Source organism: Protopterus annectens, chromosome 8.part0, assembly GCF_019279795.1.
Source record: "Protopterus annectens isolate FY-2018-M chromosome 8.part0, PAN1.0, whole genome shotgun sequence".
In the NCBI taxonomy this organism is placed as follows: domain Eukaryota; kingdom Metazoa; phylum Chordata; order Ceratodontiformes; family Protopteridae; genus Protopterus; species Protopterus annectens.
Genome location: NC_056741.1, coordinates 1,916,999,281 through 1,917,024,356, shown reverse-complemented (window position 1 = coordinate 1,917,024,356; position 25,076 = coordinate 1,916,999,281). Strand labels below are relative to the sequence as shown.

At 42.1% G+C, this 25,076-nt stretch overlaps 1 protein-coding gene across 1 annotated transcript in view; it reads left to right on the top strand.

The window, feature by feature from the left end:
* The window catches only part of OGFOD1 (2-oxoglutarate and iron dependent oxygenase domain containing 1), a 690,104-nt gene that overhangs the window by 152,430 nt on the left and 512,598 nt on the right, over positions 1 to 25,076 (top strand). Inside the window, 1 exon segment of the mRNA XM_044081419.1 lies at positions 18,667 to 18,758. Within this exon segment, the coding sequence (XP_043937354.1) occupies positions 18,667 to 18,758 (92 nt within the window).

Genomic DNA, 25,076 nt, shown 5'->3' with positions numbered 1-25,076 from the left:
CTAGAATTTTGGATGCTCCTTTGCAGTCTGAAGTTTTGTTTGGTACTCCTGTGGAGTCTGTCTTAAAGAAAATGGAAGACAAGGCTAAGTCTATGCAGACTGTTAAAGATTTTTTGCAGGTGCAGCCCCCTAAGTTTAGCAGAAATTGGCCTACTAAGGGATGGGCTTATCCTTCTGATTTCCAGTCTAGGGGTAGATCTAGACGTGGTAGGAGCAGAGCTCAGGGTACTTTCAGGCCTAGAACGTGGAGTTCACCTGCACAATCTACAGGTGAGGGCAGGGGCCAGTCCTTTCGTAAACAGGCCCAATGACCTGCATCTTCAGCTGCCAGATCCTTCCTGTCTGGCAGCTCCTTTGGGAGGAAAGTTGGCACTCTTCAAGCAAAACTGGCTTTTAGTCACCCAGGACAAATGGGTGTTGGACATTATAGACCGAGGCTACAAGTTTTATTTCCACACATTGCCTCCTTTCAAAGGCATGCCAGACGTTCCTCCTCAGCAAAGGGTAGAGGCTCACAAACAAATTTCATTACTTCTTCAAATGGGGGCTATACAGCAGGTCCCTCCATCAGAAGTGGGCCTAGGATTTTATTCTCGCCTGTTTCTTGTACCAAAGAAAGGGAACACTTGGAGGCCAATTTTGGATTTATCTATCCTCAACACATACCTGGACATTCCAAAATTCAAAATGTTGACGTTGCAACAACTTCTGCCTCTGTTGGGCAAAGATCACTGGATGGTAACTCTAGATCTCAAAGAGGCTTATCTTCATGTTCCTATCAGGCCCAGTTGCAGGAGATTCCTGCGTTTTCGGGCTGGGACTTTACATTATCAGTTCTCTGCATTGCCCTTTGGCTTATCTACTCCGCCCAGGGTGTTTACGAAGGTTCTGGCTCCAGTAATAGCCTTCTTAAGGTTAAGAGGAATTCAAATTTATCCTTATTTGGACGATTGCCTGATTCTTGCTCAAGACAAAAACAAGCTACTTCGCCATCTACAGTATGTTATGGCAGTGTTAAGGTGCCTAGGGTATTCTGTGAACGAAACAAAGTCCAGTCTAGTACCCTCTCAGGAAATGTGCTTTCTGGGTGTGAGACTGAATACAGCTTCTCAGATGGCTTTTTTGACCCTGGACAAACAAAGAAACCTTTCACTTTACTTCCAACAATTGTCTCTACGGTCCAGGCTGACTGCAAGGACAGTCCTTCAAGCCTTGGGGTTCATGGCATCTTGTATTCTGGTGCTTCCCAATGCCAAACTGCATATGAGGAAGCTACAATGGTATCTCAAAAATGTTTGGACACAACACTGCCACGATCTGGACACTGTCATTCAGATAATACCTTGCATTCAAAAGGAATTTTTGTGGTGGGCTCAGGAATGTCACCTAAACAAGGGACTCTCTGTGACCCTACCAGAGGCGAGTCAGATCTTAACGACAGATGCCTCGGACAAGGCCTGGGGAGCTCATCTCAATGGAAAATGGGTTCAAGACACGTGGCCTGCCAGACTTCAACATTTACATATCAACTTGAAGGAGATGTTAGCGGTCCAATTTGCATTGATGGCTTTCAAGGATCTACTTCACCCAGGACAAGTGTTGATTCAAACAGACAACACAACTGTCATGTGGTACATCAACAAGCAAGGGGGAACACATTCGTACCCTCTTTGCAGGCAAGCTATGATTTTGTGGGAGACTGCTCTCAGTTTGCACCTCACTCTTCAGGCAAGGTTTCTGCCAGGAGCACAGAACTCCTTAGCAGATGTTTTGAGCAGACAGATGGTGGATCCCCACGAGTGGAAATTGGATCCTCATGTATTTCGACAGTTGACAGTGATATGGGGACTCCAGACATAGATCTGTTCGCTTCTCCACTAAATTTCCAGTTGCCAAAGTTTTGCACAAAGATGTTTCATCCAACAGCTTAGAAAGTGGATGCTCTATCATTCAGTTGGAACAATCTTCACGTCTATGCCTTTCCTCCTCTGCCTCTCCTTCCCAAGGTGCTCTTGAAGGTCAGACAAGACAAGCCCTCCATGATTCTAATAGCTCCAGATTGGCCTCGACAGCACTGGTACCCTCTGCTGAGGAGTTTAGTACGGGAGCCTCCTTGGCCTTTGCCTTCAATTCCACACCTTTTGTCTCAGGCAGGCAATCATTTCCTCAATGTCAGGATTCAGTCCCTGCATCTAACAGCCTGGCATATTCTGTTCTAGAACCTGGAGGGTCACAGCTTCCTCAACAAGTTTTGAATGTTATTTTGGAGGCCAGAAGGCCTAGTACAAGGAAAGTTTATGCTGATAAATGGAGGAGATTTTTTGTTTGGAGCAAAGCAAAGAGCTTTGATGTTTCCAGGCCTGATTTGAGTGTTTCTCTTCAATATCTTACGGAATTATTAGACAAGGGTTTGTCTTTCTCCTCTGTAAAAGTTCATGCTGCAGCCATTTCTGCTCACTATGACTGTGACCCACCATTATTCTCTCATCCTTTGTTTAAGCAATTCCTTAGAGGGGCAAAGAACATAAGACCCCCGCGTAGAGCTCCTACTCCTTCCTGGGATCTCAATTTTGTGTTGGAAAAACTTACTTTACCTCCTTTTGAACCTGCAGCTACGTCTGAGTTAAAGTTTTTGTCTTGGAAGACTGCTTTTTTGTTGGCCATTACGTCTGCTAGAAGGGTATCTGAATTACAGGCTCTTATGGCAGTTGAACCCTTCCTGATTTTTCATAAGGATAGGGTATCTCTGTGTACTAACCCTACTTTTATGCCTAAAGTGGTTTCAAATGTGGCCTTGAACCAATCTATTCATTTGCCTACTTTTTATGCTGATCCCCAAAATAAAGGGGAGAAAATTTTGCACACTTTGGATATTCACAGGCAGTTGCGTTATTATTTGAGCAGGACTAAAGGGTTCAGACAGTTTCAACAGTTATTTGTTTCTTTTGCTTTGGCCTCTCAGGGGAAACCTGTTTCAAAACAAACTATTTCTAAGTGGAGTGGCCATTGTATTGCTTTTTGTTATTCTCATCATGGTAAGGAGATTCCGGCTGGAATCAGACCTCATTCCACTAGAGCTACTGCCACTTCTACTGCTTTTTAAGGGTGTGGCTACTAAAGATATTTTGGAAGCAGCTACTTGGAGTTCAGTGCACACTTTTTCTAAACATTACCATCTCCTCTTTATTCCAAATCTAGGGCTGGATTTGCCACTGCAGTCTTACAGGGCTTATTAGCAGCTCCCAATGCTTTATGATTTTGCCAGCCTCCCTTTACCTTTGCTTTGGGATTCTACCCACAGGTTATGACTGCAGCAATGTGAGATGAAGAACATAGTACAGTTTTGTACCTACCATGAATGTAGATGTTCGAAGATCCACATTGCTGCAGTCCAATTTACCCTCCCTCCTTCCCCTCTGTAGTTTGGAGTGGTTGTATGGTTTGGGTGGTACATGTTGTTTGTACATGGGTTTTGGCTGTGGCCTTTCTTTTTAGGGCCTTCTGACATCTGGGGCAAGAAAAGACTGAGGATATGACGTCGGTCATGCGCTTTAATACCATGACGCACTGATGTCAGATCTGAGCGCCCATGACCGACGCCAGCCTAATACTTTGGTATTCGGGCCGACCGAGGACAGCGGACTACCCACAGGTTATGACTGCAGCAATGTGGATCTTCGAACATCTACATTTATGGTAGGTACAAAACTGTACTTTTTGTGTATGTATGTGTATATACACACAGAAACAGATGACATTTATTGATAAACAGTTGCACTTTGTAAACCTTAAAAGAATAAAAACACCCATTTTGAAACGCCATCTTTATTTGCAGTCTTAATGAGAAATGTCAGATACAATCCAAATAATCCAGTAAAACTGAAAACTGCAAACACTGATGTAATAAACATTTAAATTAATCATAAACTAAATGACTAAAACTCAGTGCTAAAAAATGCATAATAGTATCCATTGGAGAGACAACCATCTAAACGTAGGCCCAGTGGTCTGGGATCTGGGAACACATGTTGACAGTAACCTGACCTTTGATCATCATGTATCTACTGTGGTGAGAAAATCATTCTACATTGCAACTTATAAGTAAGGGCATGCTGTCCAGGTGCAAGGAGGTCATGTTCCCCTGTACTCTGCTCTCATTAGACCAGTCATTGAGTACAACACACCTTTTAGCTTGTACCTAACCAGGCACTTGAGACAGCTTGAGAGACCACAGAGATTCCTCGCAAACAGAATACAGGGAGTAAAGAAAATGTCCTGTGTAGACCTTTTCAAAGCCCTGCACTGTACTCTGCCTCCTTCTGAGTACTCTATGGCATCTATGCCTGGCCTACAAGGTATTCTATTGATCCCATACACGGGTGGATTTTTTGCACATCTATAAAACCAATAGCATCAGAAATACCTGTTCTAAACCTTGCCTGCAACACAAACAGGAGATGTTGGAGGGACAAGTATGTGTCTCAATTACCCCTTCTCTGTGAAGCAAAGCTCATTCTTAACCATATTGAAATGTAATTTGGATCAATGGATGGGAAATCACAAATGTACCCCTAGTTTGGCACTTGTGTCCCTAATGGGCAGGGGCAGCCTGTTGAATGATTGATGTGTACAAGCCTATGTAGTTAACTATACATTTTGGAAAAGCCTGACTAGGGTTAAAATGGCTCTCTGGTCGATAGCCTAGTAACCACCTATTAACATATAAAACACATGACACTAAATTACTCTTTCTCATCAGTGGTGCATGATAACAGCTGTAGCCCATCACCAATAAATTTCTAGATGTGCAGTTCTAATACATATTTTTGCATTTAAGTATGTTAGAGATGCATATATAGCTGTTTTAGCTATGTTTCATGACACTAGCTAAAATAAAACATTGGCTCGCATTAGTGATTTGCATAAGCCCTTAGACTTTGACCCCCCCCCCCATGTCGGTATTTTACTAAAGTAAAAAAAAAAAAAAAAGTACTTCCCATGGTTATATTTAGTCAGGAAATATTAGTCTTTTAATAGTCATTATTTTCCTCCTCAGAGTTGGCCATATTATGAGTAATACAGAGTTACATTAATAGAAGAAAGTCTGTTATTCTTATACAAAATATAATGGTTATACAGTGCCATGGGAAATTTAAGGCCAGGGTTCATAATTTCCTCAAGATCTGTAGCCTAGTAAATACCTATGAACCTGTAAGTGGGTAACACCCATATTGATCTCCAGACATGTTTACCATATTGCCTTTGTTCAAATACAGTTTCTTGTCCAAATGTATAATCTCCTAAAATCCAAAATGAAAAATGCAGTCTTCCATTCTGTGTGAATGTAACTCTGGTATCTGCAAACCCACAGGAGTCATGTAATGGTTATGACTGCCTTTATATCAGTCCTTTCTAGGCAAAAAAAAAAAAACTGCACTGTTTATGGCCAGTTGCAGACTCTGAAACGTTTGCATACCTTTGGGCAAAATATCTTCCTCACAGCCAAAATGGTCAATTTATATTTCAGCTGGTTATGATGACATTCCATCATTACTTCTAAAAGCTGTGACCTTTACATAGCTGTTCTTCCCAAAAAAGCATGATCAACCGATGCCTTTCACAGTGCACTTTTAACAAGATTGCCATATTTGCTACAAAACTTCCTCCTTCTCATACCAAGACACACATTTATGATTTTTCCATATCTCTATCTGGTACAGACCAAGTTAGATGATTTGCTTTTTCATTCCCCAATGACTTTTTCAGAGAGTAGTCCGAGCTGCTGTTTTCTCCTTTATGAACTCCAGAGTCCAGTTGTTCTCTCTCTTCTGTCATTACATTTGCTCCCAGATTCCATTATCATGCTTTATCTGAAATTGCCACAAATCTGCCTACAAGTTTCTACTGATGTGTCTGCAGTTTCTCAACTGCACTGCTGCATAGGCACAATGGCAACGTACTGCACTTGGAAAAACGTAATTCTCCCTTGGTTCTTCTTCCAGTTCTTTAGTATACATTTTTAAACATTGGGGAGTTGTTATAGCATATGCAGAATATATCATCCATCGTTATTTCAACATTTTTAGACCAAATTTTCAAGGCATTTTTTTCTCACTTAGAACATGTCCAACCAAGGTTTTGACTTCCTCCAGAAACCTAATTTTCAGTCATTTTCTTCATGTTTTACATTTACAGCATTCCACCATGCATGATGTAAACAGTAACCAAGCTTTCAGCTTTACATTTAACATTACCACCGTATTACAGATTTACTTCAAGAGCAACTTGGAAGGGCAGTCAGTTTCCTGAAACACCATGAGATTTAACCCCAACAAAAACTGCCTTTTGTGCTATAGGTAGCAAGTTAATGTAAGATACAGAATAAAAAATAAAAGAGCTCATCTCTTTTAATAAAAGGTCTACCTGCTTGTTACTGTTACTACATGTAGGCCAGTCAGCTTGTATAGCCAGCACTTGAAGCTATTTGCTCATGATCCCACCTCACTTAACATGTTTACCAAAGAAACTTCCATCTCATAAATCTCATTCATTGTTTGAACTTTTCACTTAAAGGTGGTTTTTTTAGCATCTTGCATGAAGCAATTTAAGTACAATAGACTCAATTCTGGCCCATTCTTCCCATTTGCATTCTGTAATGAGAAGGTGTGACACAATTTCTGTACATCTTGGCCAAATATTGCTATATATGCTTTTATATCTCTGACATAAAGGAGGCCATCTGCAAAAGATCACAGTACTAGTTGCAATGAAGTTCTTCCTCACATTTCCAGTGATCAAAGAAACTGGAGTTTAAAAATATCTATAAAGAAATGTTCATAAAAAAAATCAGAATGTTTGTGACTGTCAAATTTTCTATCAAAGTCAAAATAACAGCACACACATTTCTGGACAGCTTACAGTCCCGGAACCTCTAAGGTGATGTGCAAAGTGAGCATCCAGTCTACTTAATTCTCTATTAACTTTACTTACTAAATGTTTATGGTCAAGTACAGTCTCCCTTTTTAACACTCAAGAACTGAAACCACTGTGTGGGTACTATACATTCTTTGTCCACCTGGGTCATAAAAATTCAGTCAGTACCTCTGTGCGTGTCAAGTCCATCCCTTATGGCAATGCATAGTTGAGCTAGAAATGCTACCACACCATTGGGACATCAAGGAGCATTTGTTCCCATTACCTCAAACATGGAAAGCCATCTACAAGTATTCACCCCAGCTCCTGCCCAACAATCACACAGTGCTGTAGGAGTTAATTCTTCTACCTGGTTACATTCTCACCCTAGAAGTCCCTAACAGCAATTCTGCATTTCTGATTATTATAGCAATGGCTAGGGAATCCTTTCCCTTAATGTTCTAGTATGTCTAGAACACATGTATATTCAGTTTGAATTTGCCGACAGTAACTGAATCGTGAACTTTTAACAAGCTGCACTGTCCATCCCTGATTGTACTGCAAAACGGGCTTTAGTGATGAGCTCTGCAGTAGCTTTTAAAGTCAGACACTTCCAGTTAACTGGCAGAACTAATTTCTTCCAAGCCACTCTTGTCTTACCTCCATATCGTAGTAAATACAGTATCACCTTCTTAATTTATCAAAAAAAAGTAAGTAGGGGTAGCCTTTTTAATTTAATATTGATGGAAGTGCAGACATCTGAAGAGCATAGATTCTTTGAGAGAAGAAATAAGATCTTCAGTCTAGCAAAATTGTCACTACAGTTCTTATGTATTGCCTTGTATGACCCTTAACAGTTGGATCTACATTAAGACCCATAGCATCCCCAAGTACCTTAACTAACCAACCCTAGGTAAAGATAGCAAACCTCTAGTCATCCTAAAGTATGAAACTTAAAATGCAACATGTTTGTCAGGATTTTATTTTATTCTGTATCATGTAAGCTTACCAGAGTGACCTAACAACGCAAACAGGTCATCTCAATTGTATGTGGAATTTACCAGATGTAACAAATCCATTATTTGTAACTGATCTTTATGTGATTCCACCGGGTTAATAACACTGTAACTTCAAATTTCTAAAGATGTAGGCCAAAAGCACCAGACATGAAGCAAAAAGCAACAGTGATGGTGGGCAGCTCTGGCATGTGTGCCCCTTGTCTAACAAATTAGTACCAAATGTGCAGCCCCAATCTTAATTATGCTCTCAAGTCCACAGTGTATAGCCTTTTGGTACTAAGGCTTACACATATTAAGTCTTGACTGCAAGCCAGGCGACCCAGGTTTGATTAGCAGGCCAGACACTAGAGGAGTAGATGACGGGGGAATGAATAATGCATTTCAGATTCTTTTTGTCCATCTTGTCTATTCTTGCTGTTACATAATTTAGTCACCACTAGGTGGCAGTGGTGCATAGAGCCAAACCAGTTCCTGTTTCACTGGATGGGCAAGCTGGACTATAGCTGTATACTTAAATCCTCTGAGTAACTTCTGCAGTACCTAGGCTACTAATACAACCCAGGTCATCTATGATGCATTCAGGGCTCTAAATCTGTGCACCTTGGAGCTGGCCTATCCTTTCTGCACATATTAGTAGCAGAGCCTTGACCTGACCATTTCATGTTGGTTTGGATCCATGTTTTTTATAGTTAAAGATGTTTTGCCATGTCTAATAGAATGGATGGTAAGGTCACTGTGACTAGAACAACTAGTTATCTTTTGAAGTGATTAGTATAACATTTATAATCTATTGTTTCTTCATATATGGACAAATGATCTTGTGCGTGCAAACACATGCATACATACATGCACATGTATGCACATGTATGCACAAGCAATCTTACTGTAGCATGTAATACCCAGGTAGTACTTTCCTAAAGAGAAATTCTGACTTGATAATTCTTTTCCAGAATCATTTTGTAAACTAGAAATCAGTCCTGAACAGCTGACTACAGTTAAGGTAACTGTGCAGAATAAATTAATGCCAAAAAAATGGGAAAAAAACCTGTATAGATTCATTACTGCTAATAAATCTGTCTTAAAGAATAATAATGTGTGATTAAACCCAATCTGTAGCTCTTTTATGAATTTTTTTGAGCGTCAAGGTGGTAAACTGTTTATATTTAAGCTCAAAAGTTGTACCAGCTATAGTATAATGCTACCATACCAAAAACTCTTTCCTTAACATTGTCATTGGTAGGAGCAATAGCTTTCTTTAGCCTTTCTTTTTTTTGGGGGGGGGGGGTTCTACCAACCCTGCACAATGGTAGGAGCAATGGCTTTCTTTAGCCTTTCTTTTGTTTTTGTTTTATGTGTGTGTGTGGGGGGGGGGGGTTCTACCAACCCTGCACAATGGCTTTTTTATCTTTACCTCTCTGGCCCATTCATTCTGCCAGGGATGGGCATGGTGAAAACTGTACAGCCTATTAATTCTTGCTCAAGGTGCCCAATGAATCCAGTCCCCCATGGCGATAGCAATTACCCAAACATAAACTGGGAGAACTACTCAAGTACTAACTCCCTTGCCCAACGCTTTCTAGAATTTATAAACTCGAATGTCCTGGATCAACTGGTTAACACCCCCACCAGAGGGAACAACATATTGGACCTGGTCATCACCAACATGGGCGACCGGTGTTCCACACTGGAGGTCAATCCCTCGCTGGTTAGATCAGACCATAGACTAATCACTCTGGATGTCAACATTCTGCCCCCACCCCCAATCAAGGAAACCACCATGAAAAACTTTTCAAAAGCAAACTTCACGTTACTTAAGACTGAGGTGGAAAGGTTCACAGCCCTCATGCCAAAGCACTGTGCTGTCCAAGCTGCTGAAACTTTTACAAAGGCACTCTGAGCATCTGCAGGAATGTATGGATCGTGCTATTCCAAGTAAAACCAAGACTCACTCCTCCAAGAAAAAGAAACCATTCTGGTGGACCCCTGCCATAAACAAGCTATACAATAGAAGGACGAAACTAGTACAGAAGAGTAAATCCCCAAGAAGGAAAGACATCCCTGATCAGTATCAGCAAGAAACTACGATCCCTCATTAAATCATCCAAGGCTAGTTTCGAAAGAAAAATTGCCAATGACTCCAAAGATGACTACAAATCGTTCTTTAGCTATGTCAAGAACCTAAGTGAAAACTCAGATCTGCTCTGAGTTAGTGCAGAATGGCGCAAAATACACTGAACCGACTGATATTGTCAACATTCTGGCAGACAGGTTTAGTGCAAACTTCACCCCCTTCATGGGCTTATAACCGTACCAGAAGAATGTAGGGCTCTGTCAATCACCGACACCGGTTAAAACGGCCCTATCCAAAGCCAAAAACACAGCGTCAATGGGACCGGACGGTGTCCCAGGCTGTGTCTTACAAGAGCTCCAAAATGATCTAACCCCTCACCTAAACACACGGTTCAAACTCAGCCTCTCTACGGGCTACATACCCACAGAGTGGTGCACAGCAGCAGTTATCCCGCTCCACAAAGGACCCCGGGAACTATCGCCTGCCTGACTAGCCTGGTCTGCAAGGCTATGGAATGCAGCATCATGGAACTCATTAACAGAGACATTGGGAACCTCCAAACCTTGGACCCTACCCAGTTTGGCTTTAAGGGCAGATCATGCATCCTAAACCTGGTGGACTTCTTTGAGATGGTTACCAAGGCATTAGACGAGGGAAAGGAGGTCCACGCAGCCTACCTACACCTCGCAAAAGCTTTCAGCACTATTCTCCATTCTAGTATTACAGACGAGCTCACCAGCTTGAACATAAAACCCTACGTCACGAGATGGATTGCCAACTGGCTCATCGATAGAATCCGCATGGTGAGAGTTGCAGGCTCTACATCCGACTCTTAACCAGTTACAAGTGGCGTCCCCCAGGGCTCAGTCCTAGGACCCCTCCTGTTCAGTATATACTTCTCAGAGGTACAGGAAAGCATAGGAGGACTGTGGCTGACCAAGTTCGCAGACGACTGCAAACTAGGGGCCATAATTGATTCTCCGGCTGATGCAGACACCCTGCAGATGGGTCTCACTGAGACGGATACCTGGTGTCAAAATCATGGCCTCAAGCTAAATGCCAAAAAGTGCATGGTCATCCCCTTTGGAAAAAACAAAGTACCCACAAACTCCCACATAGGTGGTAGTCCCCTAAATACAGAAAATGTAATAAAGGATCTGGGGACCCAAGTAGATAGAAATCTCTACTTTGATAATCATATTGCCAAGGTGGTTAGAAAAGCCTATGTGGCCCACTTAATCACAAAAGGGTTCACATCTAGAACAAAAGAGGTTATTGTGCCTCTCTACTCATCACTCATTAGACCAATCATCGAATACATTGCCCCATTTGGGATGTACCTTACAAGACACCTGCAACAGATGGAAAGACCACAAAAGTACCTCACCAAGAGGATTACTGGCCTTAAACATCTGGAGGGTGTCTGGCTTTGTCAGAAAGGCTCATCCAGACTCTGCTGCACTTTGCTGTGAAGGAAAGATTAGTTTGCTTTTATTTGTTGTATTTTGTATTACTTTATTGCCTTTTTATATTTTGAATACTGTGGTTTGATTTCTTTACCTTGTGTTTTACTTGCATTCTGTTTTAACTGCATATTAAAACTTCAAAAGAGACCACAGCTCTGTCTCTTCTGAGTCAGGCAGAAATTTTTTCCCACCCAGCTAGAGTTGTCTCATTAAATACCACTGTCTTTCTAGTTGCCTGCCTCTTATGTTGATCTGACCATATATCTCATTTACTCTCTGCTTTCACTGGCTTGTGTGAGAAATCACAAAATCATCATTTTTGAAATCCCTGCCCTTCAACTTTTTAAATTTATTGGCCATCCTACTGTATTCCATAGTACCAGAATATAAAAGTGACCACCCCTTTCAATCCATCTTGCTGTTTTAAAAATAGTATCTTTCCACTAAGCCTTAACTTTTTAAACAGGTAAAACTTAAGTTACCTGCTTTCACATCTAATTTCTCTAGTGCACACTGCAGTGTGCATTTTTTTTCACCTTACCAATACAACCTGTGAGAGGTGACTCTATAGTCTGGCACACTGATGTCCCCACTCACCAAGTTGAACAAGGAGAAAATTACAGTCAGCTGCCTGTCTGGTGCCAGGATCCGCCACATAATGCATGCACTCAAGTCACTCCACAACAAGTACAAATATGACTGTCATTGTCCATGTTGGAGTGAATGACTTGAGATGTACCTCCCTGGACTACATGAAAAGAGACATGGAAGAGCTCTCGGATCATGTGGCCCAGGCAGGTATGACCATAGCCTTGAGTAGCATCCTGCCTTCGCCCAGAATGATATCACAATATAAGGACAAAATGATTGACTTCAACAATTGGCTAAGCTTCTGGTGTCATTCAAAGGGGATCCAGTATCTCTCTGCCTGGGATGACATAATCGACAGACCATGATGCTTTGCCAGAGATGGTCTGCACCTGTCGCCCCTGGGATACAGGTTACTGGCTAAGATTCTTGCCACTCCTATAGTGCCTTTTTTAGGCAAAGTTCAAAGGACAAAACCACCACTGTAACAGGTACAAGTATGCAAAATCTGAAGGTAATGCTACTCAGTACTAGAAGTCTAAACCTCAAAATGCACTCTCTTGGGGCACTCCTAAAAATGGAGAACATCGATATCTGTGCAGTAACTGAGACCTGGTTCAAGGCTCTAGAGAGCACCCCTGCAGTACCAGGCTACAACTCACACTTTTCGGCCACCAAACCAGGACCGAAACACTAAAGGTGGAGGAGTGTCAATATTCACCAAGGATATTCACACCACCAGGCTAGTTCCCAACACAATGCGTCTGAAATTCTCCAGGTGCAACTAACACTAGGTAAGACTGCAGTCCAAATTGTAGCTTGCTACAGATCCCCCACTATGCCCCAAGAGTCTCACTACACCTTTCTAAACATACTGGAAAATATTAATATTGAACCAAACACCCTAATACTGGGTGATTTTAACTACCCTGCCATTAACTGGGAAAACTACTCGTGTACCAATACCTTTGCCCAACGGTTCTTGGAATTCATAAATTCCAACGCCCTGGATCATCTAATCCATAGTCCCACCAGGGGATCCAATATCTTAGACCTGGTCATTCCCATCATGGGAAATCGATGCTCCACACCTATCTTCACAGCTTCATTAGTCAGGTCCGCACCATAAGCTAATCACCCTTAAGCTCCACACCCCACCCCACCCCCCAGTAAGGAAACCTCCATAAAAAACTTCTCCAAAGCCAACTTCATGCTGCTCAAGTCAGAAGTGACAAACTTCATGACACCAATGCAGACGGGAACTGAAAGCTCAACTGCTGAATCCTACACTAAGGCACTGTACAAGCACATCCACTCATGCATGAATCGTGCCATCCCAAATAGAACCAAGATGCTCTCATCCAAAAAAAAGGAAGCCAATCTGATGGTCCCCTGCCATAAACAAACTTTATAACAAAAGGAAGAAACTGTTGCAGAAAAGAGGAAAATCCCAGGATGCAAAAAACTCCCTTACCAGCCTCAGTAAGAAACTGAAATCCCTCATAAAATCCTGCAAAGCTAGTTATGAAAATAAAATTGCCAAAGATTCCAAAGACAACCACAAGGCATTCTATAACTATGTCAAGAATCTAAATGGCAATGCACAGATCTGCTCTGAGCTAAAACAGAATGGCATTAAATATACTGATCCCAAGGATATTGCCAATATCCTGGCAGATCGATTCAGTGCCAACGTCACCCCCCTCTCACCCCCTAAATGGCCCATCGCAGTACTGGAAGATTGCCAAATTCCGGTAATAACGGCCACACAAGTAAAAAAATGCACTCTCCAAAGCTAAGAATACATCATCCATGGGGACCAGATGACATCCCGGGCTATGTACTACATGAACTACAATATGATCTGGCACCTCACCTAAGTGTCATGTTTAATCATAGCCTCACCTCAGGTTTCGTGCCCACTGAGGGGCGCAGAGCTACAGTTATCCCACTCCACAAGGGGGGGGGGGTCCACCGTGGATCCCGGAAACTACCGTCCTATCAGTCTGACTAGCCTTATCTGCAAGGCCATTGAGCATATTATCATGGAACTTATAAACAAAGACATTGACAACCATCAAACAGTGGACCCCACCCAGTTTGGGTTTGTGAAGGGCCAACCTTGTCTCCTGAACTTGATTGACTTCTTTGAATCAGTCTCCAGAGCCATGGGCAAGGGTAAGGTGGTTCGCACAGCCTATCTAGACCTTGCCAAGGCCTTTGACACCATTCTCCACTTTGGAATCATAGATAAACTTACTAAGCTGGGCATTAATCCCTACGTCACCCAATGGGTTGTTAACTGGCTTACTGATAGAACCCACACTGTAAAAGTAGCTGACTCAAAATCCAGCTCCAGACAAGTGACAAGTGGAGTACCTCAGGGTTCAGTCCTGGGACCGCTCTTGTTTGGCATCTACTTCTCTGAAGTACAGGCCAAAACTAAGGGACTCTGGCTAACAAAGTTTGCAGATTACTGCAAACTGGGAGCCATTATTGAATCCCCAAATGATGTGGATACTCTACAAAAGGGCCTTATAGAAACAGATGCTTGGTGCCAGAGCCAGGGGCTCAAGCTCAATGCCAATAAATGTATAGTTATCCCCTTTGGGAAAAAAAAACATGTACCCATGAATTACCATATAGGTGGCAGTGCACTAAACACCGAAAGTGTGATAAGAGACTTAGGGACACGGGTGGACAGTGGTCTCACCTTCAATATCCACATCGCCACAACATTCAGGAAATCCTTCTATGTGGCACACCTCATCACTAGGGGCTTTTCATCCAGAAAAAAGGAGGTCATTGCCCCACTGTACTCATCCCTCATTAGACCCATTATAGAATACAACGCCCATTTGGTATGTACCTCTCAAGACGTCTGCAACACCTGGAAAGGCCGCAGAAATACCTCACTAAAAGAATCACAGGCCTAAAGCAGATGCCCTACGCTGACTGCCTTAAAAAACTACAGCTATACTCTGTCGCATATCTTCTACTCAGAGGCGATCTCTGCTTAACATACAAGGCCATGTCAAACCCAGAGCTGTTGGACATGCTACACTTAAAGAAATCCCAATCCCTCAGAACCACACGCCCCAGGGATCTAAACCTTGTCATCACAATAAACAAAACATGCTGGAGGGATAGGTTCCTGACCCAGAGACTCCCCAGACTCTGGAATAGATTGCCCATGCATGTCAAGCAGAGTGCCTCTTTGGCCATCTTCAAAAGGAACCTTGACAATTGGATGGGAGAAAGGAAATTCACCCCGGGGATCACGTCAGTCGCCCTGCTAGACAGGGGTCCAGGGAATTGTTTTGGCTAGGTTTGTATAGGCCCTAGGGCTGATAACCTAGTACCAACCTATGAACAGATGCCCTATGCAGCCCAACTCAAGAAACTCCAGCTGTACTCTGTTGCATCCCGCTTACTCAGAGGTGATCTCTGCCTGACATACAAGGCCATGTCCAACCCAGAATTGATGGACATGCTCCACCTAAAAAAAAAAAAAAAACAAATCCCGGATAGCCACACGCTCTAGAGATATAAACCTCACCACAATGATAAATAGGACATGCTGGAGGGATAGATTCCTATCCCAAAAACTCCCCATGCTTTGGAACAGGATTCCAATATACATCAGGCAGAGCCCCTCACTAACACTCTTCAAGAGAAACCTTGACAAGTGTATGGGAAACAGAAAATTTACCCTGGTGATAACAGCAGTGGCTCTGCTGGACAGTGGCACAGGGAACTAATGGCTCTGCTGGACAGAGGCACAGGGAACTAATGTAAGGGGGTGGCGATAGCCAACACATTTTGGCTAGGCTTATAAATGCCCTTGGGCAGATAGCTTAGTACTTACCTATGAACCTATGAGTGGTAGGGAGTGGGACAGCTTTCAAGCCTGGCGAGTGCCCTTCCCTCCTCTTCCTTGGAGCTTTTCACTCCCTGCAACAACTCTTTTAAGCTCCAATAAGTGCTACTTGCTATACACATGAGGGTGGGTAGTGCCAGGGTAAAGATTCATGTGGCTTAGTAATATTGTGTTCCTGTGATTCTACAAGAATCTTGCATTTGCATGCCGACTTTCCCAGCCAGTACACTTGTACAAGAGCAGTGTATGCTCAGCATAGCCATTTTCATTTGGTGTAATACCCAGTGGTCTCTCTAGATGGCATCTAATTGGTTACCCAGAGTCACATTCCTCACCCCAAGATGGGTGACCTGACAGCAGCCACTCACTCCCATCTTGCGTACTGTTATTCTTCCATAATTCAAGACTTAGCCAAGGCTTTTAACACTATCCTTCACTCTGGCATAATTGACAAACTCACTCAGTTAGGTATCGACTCATGTATCATTAGATGGGTCGCTAACTGTCTCACTGATAGAACCCATATAGTTAAAGTAGGGGAATCGGCCTCCAACAGCAGACCTGTAACCAGTGGTGTTCCACAGGGATTAGTCCTAGGACTTCTGTTTGGAATCTATTTCTCCGAAGTCAAGCTAAAACTAAAGGTCTGTGGCTGACAAGGTTTCCTGATTACTGCAAACAGGGAGCAGTCGTTGACTTTCCAAATGATGTCAACATCCTGCAAGATTGTCTTACACAAATGACTGGTGCCAAAGTCATGGCCTTAAACTCAATGCAAAAAAATTTATGATCATCCCATTCGGTAAGAGTGATGTTCCTGCTATCACATCAATAACAACACCCTAAGTATGCAGTCAGTGGTGAGAGGCACACAGGTTGAAAACAACCTTATGTTTGATCACCATGTCTCCACAGTGGTAAGAAGGGCATTCTGTATTGCTCATCTCGTAGGTAAGGGCATTGCTTCCAGAAAAAAATAAATTATAACCTCCATGTACTCATCCCTCATCAGGCCAATAATTGAGTACAAGGTCCCTTTTGTTATGTACCTTTCCAAGCACCTGCAGCAATTGGAGAGACCACAAAGGTTCCTCAGAAGGAAAATTCAAGGTCTTCAGCATCTGTCCTATGTGGACTGTCTGAACTCACTGTCACTTTATTCTGTTTCATACAGGCTGCTCAGAGGCAATCTCTGTTTTGCGTGTAAGGCTATCTTTGACCCTGCTTTATTGGAAATTCTGCATATCCGAAAGTCAAATGGTACACAAGTTACTCGCTCTAATGGCCTTGACTTGGTATGCGGCATTAATAGAACCTGCTTGGGGGGGGGGGGGGCAGATTTGTCTTCCAGAGGCTACCACACCTTTGGAACAGACTCCCCCTTCATGTCAAGAAGAGCACCTCATTGGCAGTCTTTAAATGCAATCTGGACAATTGGATAGGTAACCATAAGTTCACCCCAGGGGTACCACCTATGTCCCTCTTGGACAGGGGTGATAGATGCTGATCATGGAAATAAGGGTAAAACGTGGCTAGGCTTGTAAAGACCCTAGGGATATTACCCTAGTAACCTCCTTGTGATCTAATTCTTGAGCTGCTGATAAAATTCTGGTCATATGGGTCATAGTGAGGGATTCATCCCTCTATGCCGCATAATTGAGACGGGCTTTCTTTGTTGTTTCTGTTAACTAATATGAGTCTTAAGGAACAGCAGATCTGTAAGGTGCTAGTGTGGAACTTTCAGTGGATATATTAGGTGGAGATGTGTTACCATTTGTAAAATGGGCTTTCATTTATTGTACAAGAAAAACCATAACCATTTGACATGTCAAGACCTACTAGAGCGAACTCCAAACCACAGATAAAATGTGAATGGCCAAAAAAAGCAGACATGCATACGAAGTCTGAGATGGGCATTTCCTGGAATGTTCCTGTTTCTCAAAGATAAGTCGAGTTAGTGTGTATGTCTATAAGTGTGTGTGTGTGTATGTCGAGATATATGTATTATAAAATAAGATGTTGGGGGAGGCTTGCTCCCCCTGCACAAAAGAACTTTAAAGAAGAGTGATGTTATCGCTCTCCTCCTGCTGTTTTCATCTTTTTTTTTTTTTCTGCATTTTGGCACTTAACATATCAAGTGCCCCCAATTCAATAGGGAGCAAAAAAAACTGGCATGTCCTGGAGTGTCCAAATATAAACTGGTTAGTAGTCTCTTGTGAACTACATCGTTTACTGCAAACCAGAGATGGTCTTTCTAAACCTTTAAATCAAGTGAGTTGCAGCCAGTGCATGGTTTGAGCTGGTGGCTTACCCTTTTAAAAAAAAAAAGGTTTCTTCACAGTTGCATTTTGATGATGTGCTTAGTCATGTGATACTATGCTGAATTGGTTTCTGCAAATATCAGAGTAGTAATTATAAACAGCAAAGAGAACACTAAAGTAGAGCTCATCCCAGATTACCCTTATGAAAAATGACAAAAGGGGTGTGCTAACATAAATGAGTGAAGGAAATGGATGCTTTTTGGGGGGCTGTTTATGTTGAGTCATAAATGGAAGAGGTGAAGTGCAACAGCAGAGTTCCCTTCAAAACTGTGAAGGTGGGAGGCTGGATATTTGCAGCAGAACAATGAACTGTTTGCAGCATTGTGATTACTGTACATGTAGCCCATATGTAATAATTTAAGAAAATAAAAGGGCAGTCTTTTCAGATGTTTTCTTTTTTTGTTCTTAGAACATTATGAGCCACAGTGGATTGAGAAGTCCTTGGTCCCTTCATGGAACACTTTAGTGTTTTTTGAAGTATCACCAAAATCATACCACCAGGTAATGTAGATTTCTTAATATAATAGTTTGTACATGTGCACGTGTGTGTGTGTGTGGGGGGGTACAGCAGACATCATACTTGGAATGTGTATTTTTTTCAAATCTGTGATGGTGAAGACTATATTTTGATCATCACAGCAGGCCCCACAGACAGCTTGTTTAACAGTCAAAACTATTGATTTGATCAGGTTTGGAGTGAGCTGATGATGTTTAGAGGTTTGCAGAGTAGCTTCTCTGCCTCTGGTTTTCTTAGGATACAGCATAATTTTTTGACAATGCCTTAATGAGCGAGTTTGGAAACTTATATCATGAATGGATTGGGTTTTTACACATATATGTATGAAGCAAATAAATTTTGTGTTTCCCATCTGCAGCAGCCTGTGTCATGGTCTTCACTGTGGTTTCATGAATTGCCACGTAATTTCTTTTCCTCTATATTTACAGGATTGTAAGACAGTGGTAGCTTTTTTTAATTGCCCTTTTAAAGAGCCACACCTAGCTAGGTACCGTTGCAGAACTGCAGTGATTTGCCTTGGTTAAACATTTGTTACTTGCGTTTGCATAACTCATGCTTTTGAGTTACTCTGGTGAAATTTAGATGGCAGTCACTGAGATTGTATTGGAACTTCTCTGCCAGTGCTAGTGACAGTCTGTCAACCTTGTTTGTAAAGTATCAGCTGTATGTGGGACGAAACTGGCAAACACTTGGTAAAAACCCATTCTGACAGGGAGGATGTGCCAGCTCTGCACTTGAGACATCCTGGCTAAGAGCTAAACTGGGGAGCCAATCACTGTAAAGTGGTAGTGCTAACAAGTATACCAGTCTGCTGTAGACTTGGAATGTGTATTTAATTAATTTTATTTATGCTTTTGTTTACTTGGAGAGTCCGACTTGGTTATAACAAAGCAAACCTTTTCAGAGAAGGGCTGGGGAGAAAAGCTCCACGGCAGAGTAAGTTCAAAAGTAAGGTATTTACACTAACAGTAACAGTGATTTCTTTCATATGTACAATAAAGTATTTATATTAAGATGTAGTGATTTCTTCATTTTAAATGAAGAACACATATTGTGAGGGTAACTGTATTTACAGTTTGTCAAAATTATAATTAAGTAGCATGGTAAATTTGTTAAGGGTAGTAGTTGCATTAAATGTAGAGGTAATAGGTGTGTTAGTGAAGGTGGAGTGAAGTAAGAAGCAGGTAGAGCAAGAGGAAGGGAAGAAGGTAGCATCAGAGACTAGGATGATAGTTTTGAGGTGAGTAGATAAAATGGAGGAGATTTGCCTGTGTGTTTATCTGGAACAGGGGTGGGGATAAGTAAGTTAGATGTGTGCTTTTAGTTTAGTTTTTATGGTGGTTTGGGGGGGGGGGTGGAGAGTTTATCGGTTATGAGAGTGATCTGTTGAGAGATGTGTTAGTTGTAGCATGATGAATTTGACAAAAGAGTTTTAGGTTGTTTTTGAACACACACTGGGGTTTTGCTTGGCTGATGCTTAAGGATAGGTTGTTCCATAGTGTGGCTACATGGCTGGAATAAAGTTGCATCACCATGAGCGTTGCTGCTTTTGATGATAGCACCAGTTGTGAATATTCTGACCTTAGGGACCATGATGGTGTGTACCATTGCATCAAGAATTGAGTTGCTGGACATTTCTGTGGTTGGTATTTAGTTGGGCAAAGTTAGGTTGATTGGGAAAGCCCATCCAAGAGAGGAGTTGGAGTGCAGTACAGTACTGCGTCCTAGGAGAAGGGATGAAAATTTGGCAATATTTATTGTAGCATAACTCTCTATAGTTTGTGAAATTGAGTGGATTGGAAGTTGTTGAAAGTGGGGGATACATTGAGTGGGCAAGGTAAGTTTTGCATTTGCATTGGTTTTGTGAACTTGTGCTGATAGGTAATGATTTGCCTTGAGCATTTTTAGCTTTTGGTGTGACATATTAATTTGTTGGATATGGGTGTCAAATTTGAGTGTTATCAACTGTGACCTATTAAGAGTTTGGTTGTGGGTAGAATTTCTTTTCGAACATTTTGGAGAGAGGGGAGTGTGAATGACTGTACTAGGTTTGAGATTTATGAGTGAATGACATTAACTTAGTTTTCTTGTTATTTAGCAACAATTAGACATTGTTGAATGATTTATTCGAGAGGGATTGTGTGAAAGAGAGATTGGCATTCAGATGTAGTGGTGACTGAGCGAATGAGAATGGAGTCATCAACATATTGAACGAGTGTGGAAGGGTTAGAGTTTGTGTGGAGTTTATTAATAAATATGTTGCATAGTAGGAGGCAAAAGGCTCAAGCCTTGGGGAACCCCAAGTTTGAGGTATGTAGGTTGAGTGGGCAGTTTGCCATTTTAGGTAACTAGAGAACCATCTGATAGTAATGTCAGGCAAAGTGTAGTTAGGGTGGGTACTAAATCAGAGGCTTTTGATAGGTCTAAGAATATGTTGGAGACAAACCTCTTCAGGAATGAAAACAAGCTTATGTGATTTTAGGAAGGGATAGTAAGAGCTGTGTGCTTTAGTTCTGTGCTTTGGTCAAAAATCCATCTTTTGGTTTGAGGAGGGTAGATTTGTTCTGTAGTAAGAATCTGAGGAGCTGAGAGTGGGAGACATTCAAGGATTTTTAGATAGTGGAAGTTAGGATGGCTGTTGGTCTGTAGTTTGGGTATTTCAAATGATAATTTGCTTGCTTTATGAAGGAGCAGGATGATGGACTGTTTTTCATGCTACTATTTGGGACTTGGGCCTCTAGAAATGCATCTGTTGAGGAATTGATAGTGTGAAAGTTTGTCGATTACTAGAGTGATAAGTTTAAAGTTTTACTTAGTTTATTTAGTTTGGTGAAATTATTATGGAAGTGCTTGAATTGCAGGAGAATTTGTCAGAGCACTGTTTGGGTTTAGGATACAGTAATTAAATAGTTAAATTTGCTATGAAAATGCATTACATCTGATTAATTTTAGTCTGTGTGATTGGGAGGATTTGCTGGGCTTGAGTAGAATGTTGATGGTGGACCAGGTGTTACGGAGATATGATGACTTCTTCAAATGGGGGCTATACAGCAGGTCCCTCCATCAGAAGTGTGTGTGGGTCAGGATTTATTCTCGCTTGTTTCTTTAAAATTCTCAAAGAAAGGGAACACTTGGAGGCCAATTTGATTTATCTATCCTCAACATACCCATTATCTAAAATTCAAAATGTTGACGTTGGGTAAACAACTTCTGCCTCTCCTGTTGGGCAAAGATCACTGGATGGCCAACTCTAGATCCTCAAAGAGGCTTATCTTCATGTTCTATAGAAGGCCCAGTTGCAGGAGATTCCTGCGTTTTTTGGGCAGGACTTTAACATTATCAGTTCCCTCTGCTAATTGCCCTTTGAAAACCTTATCTACATTCCGCCCAGGGTGTTCTACGGCTGGGTTCATGGCTCCAGTAATAGCCTTCTTAAGGTTAAGAGGAATTCAAATTTATCCTTATTTTGGATCGATTGCCTGATTCTTTTGCTCAAGACAAAAACAAGCTTACTTACGCCATCTACAGTATGTTATGGCAGTGTTAAAGGTGCCTAGGGTATTCCTGTGACCGAAACAAAAGTCCAGCTCTAAAATACCCTCTCAGGAAATGTGCTTTCTGGGTGTAAAAAGAGACTGGAATAACAGCTTCTCAGATGGTTTTTTTGACCCTGGACAAAACAAAGAAACTCTTTCTTAACTTTTGAGACTTCCAACAATTGTCTCTCCTCTGGTCCAGGCTGACTGCAAGGACAGTCCTTCAAGCCTTGGGGTTCATGGCATCTTAGGTATTCCTTGAATTGTCTTCCCAATGCCAAACTGCATATAGAGGAAGCTACAATGGTATCTCAAAAAATGTTTGGACACAACACTGCTAACGATCTTGGACACTGTCATTCAGATAATACCTTGCATTCAAAAAAGGAATTTTTGTGGTGGGCTCAGGAATGTCACCCCTGAAACAAGGGACTCTCTTGCTGACCCTACCAGAGGCTTGTAGCTCAGATCTTAACGACAGATGCCTGACAAGGCCTGGGAGTCAGCTCATCTCAATGCGAAAATGGGTTCAAGACACGCATTGGCCTCAAGCCAGACTTCAACATTTACATATCAACTTGAAGGAGATGTTAGCGGGTCCAATTTGCATTGATGGCTTTCTGGCTAAGGATCTACTTCACCCAGGACAAGTGTTGATTCAAACAGACAACACAACTGTCATCAAGTGTGGTACATCAACAAGCAAGGGGAACACATTAGGCATCTCCTCTTTGCAGGCAAGCTATGATTTTGTGGGAGACTGCTCTCAGTTTGCACCTCACTCTTCAGGGCAGGCAAGGTTTCTGCCAGGAGCACAGAACTCCTTAGCAGATGTTTTTGAGCAGACAGATGGTGGATCCCCACGCAGGTGGGAAATTGGAACCTCATGTATTTCGACAGTTGACAGTGATATAGGGGACTCCAGACATAGATCTGTTCGCTTCTCCACTAAATTTCCAGTTGCCAAAGTTTTGCACAAAGATGTTTCATCCAACAGCTTAGAAAGTGGATGCTCTATCATTCAGTTGGAACAATCTTCACGTCTATGCCTTTCCTCCTCTGCCTCTCCTTCCCAAGGTGCTCTTGAAGGTCAGACAAGACAAGCCCTCCATGATTCTAATAGCTCCAGATTGGCTCCTCCTCGACAGCACTGGTACCCTCTGCTGAGGAGAGTTTAGTGCACGGGGGCCTCCTTGGCCTTTGCCTTCAATTCCACACCTTTTGTCTCAGGCAGGCAATCATTTCCTCAATGTCAGGATTCAGTCCCTGCATCTAACAGCCTGGCATATTCTGTTCTAGAACCTGGAGGGTCACAGCTTCCTCAACAAGTTTTGAATGTTATTTTGGAGGCCAGAAGGCCTAGTACAAGGAAAGTTTATGCTGATAAATGGAGGAGATTTTTTTGTTTGGAGCAAAGCAAAGAGCTTTGATGTTTCCAGGCCTGATTTGAGTGTTTCTCTTCAATATCTTACGGAATTATTAGACAAGGGTTTGTCTTTCTCCTCTGTAAAAGTTCATGCTGCAGCCATTTCTGCTCACTATGACTGTGACCCACCATTATTCTCATCCTTTGTTTAAGCAATTCCTTAGAGGGCAAAGAACATAAGACCCCGCCAGAGCTCCTACTCCTTCCTGGGATCTCAATTTTGTGTTGGAAAAACTTACTTTACCTCCTTTTTGAACCTGCAGCTACGCCTGAGTTAAAGTTTTTGTCTTGAAGACTGCTTTTTGTTGGCCATTACGCCTGCTAGAAGGGTATCTGAATTACAGGCTCTTATGGCAGTTGAACCCTTCCTGATTTTTCATAAGGATAGGTATCTCTGTGTACTAACCCTACTTTATGCCTAAAGTGGTTTCAAATGTGGCCTTGAACCAATCTATTCATTTGCCTACTTTTATGCTGATCCCCAAAATAAAGGGGAGAAAATTTTGCACACTTTGGATATTCACAGGCAGTTATGCTATTATTTGAGCAGGACCAAAGGGTTCAGACAGTTTCAACAGTTATTTGTTTCTTTTGCTTTGGCCTCTCAGGGAAACCTGTTTCAAAACAAACTATTTCTAAGTGGAGGGCCATTGTATTGCTTTTGTTATTCTCATCATGGTAAGGAGATTCCGGCTGAATCAGACCTCATTCCACTAGAGCTACTGCCACTTCTACTGCTTTTAAGGGGTGTGGCTACTAAAGATATTTTGGAAGCAGCTACTTGGAGTTCAGTGCACACTTTTTCTAAACATTACCATCTCTCTTTATTCCAAATCTAGGGCTGGATTTGCCACTGCAGTCTTACAGGCTTATTAGCAGCTCCCAATGCTTTATGATTTTGCCAGCCTCCCTTTACCTTTTGCTTTGGGATTCTACCCACAGGTTATGACTGCAGCAATGTGAGATGAAGAACATAGTACAGTTTTGTACCTACCATGAATGTAGATGTTCGAAGATCCACATTGCTGCAGTCCAATTTACTCTCCTCCTTCCCCTCTGTAGTTTGGAGTGGTTGTATGGTTTGGGTGGTACATGTTGTTTGTACATGGGTTTTTGGCTGTGGCCTTTCTTTTTAGGGCCTTCTGACATCTGGGGCAAGAAAAGACTGAGGATATGACGTCGGTCATGCGCTTTAATACCATGACGCACTGATGTCAGATCTGAGCCCATGACCGGCGCCAGCCTAATACTTTGGTATTCGGGCCGACCGAGGACAGCGGACTACCCACAGGTTATGACTGCAGCAATGTGGATCTTCGAACATCTACATTTATGGTAGG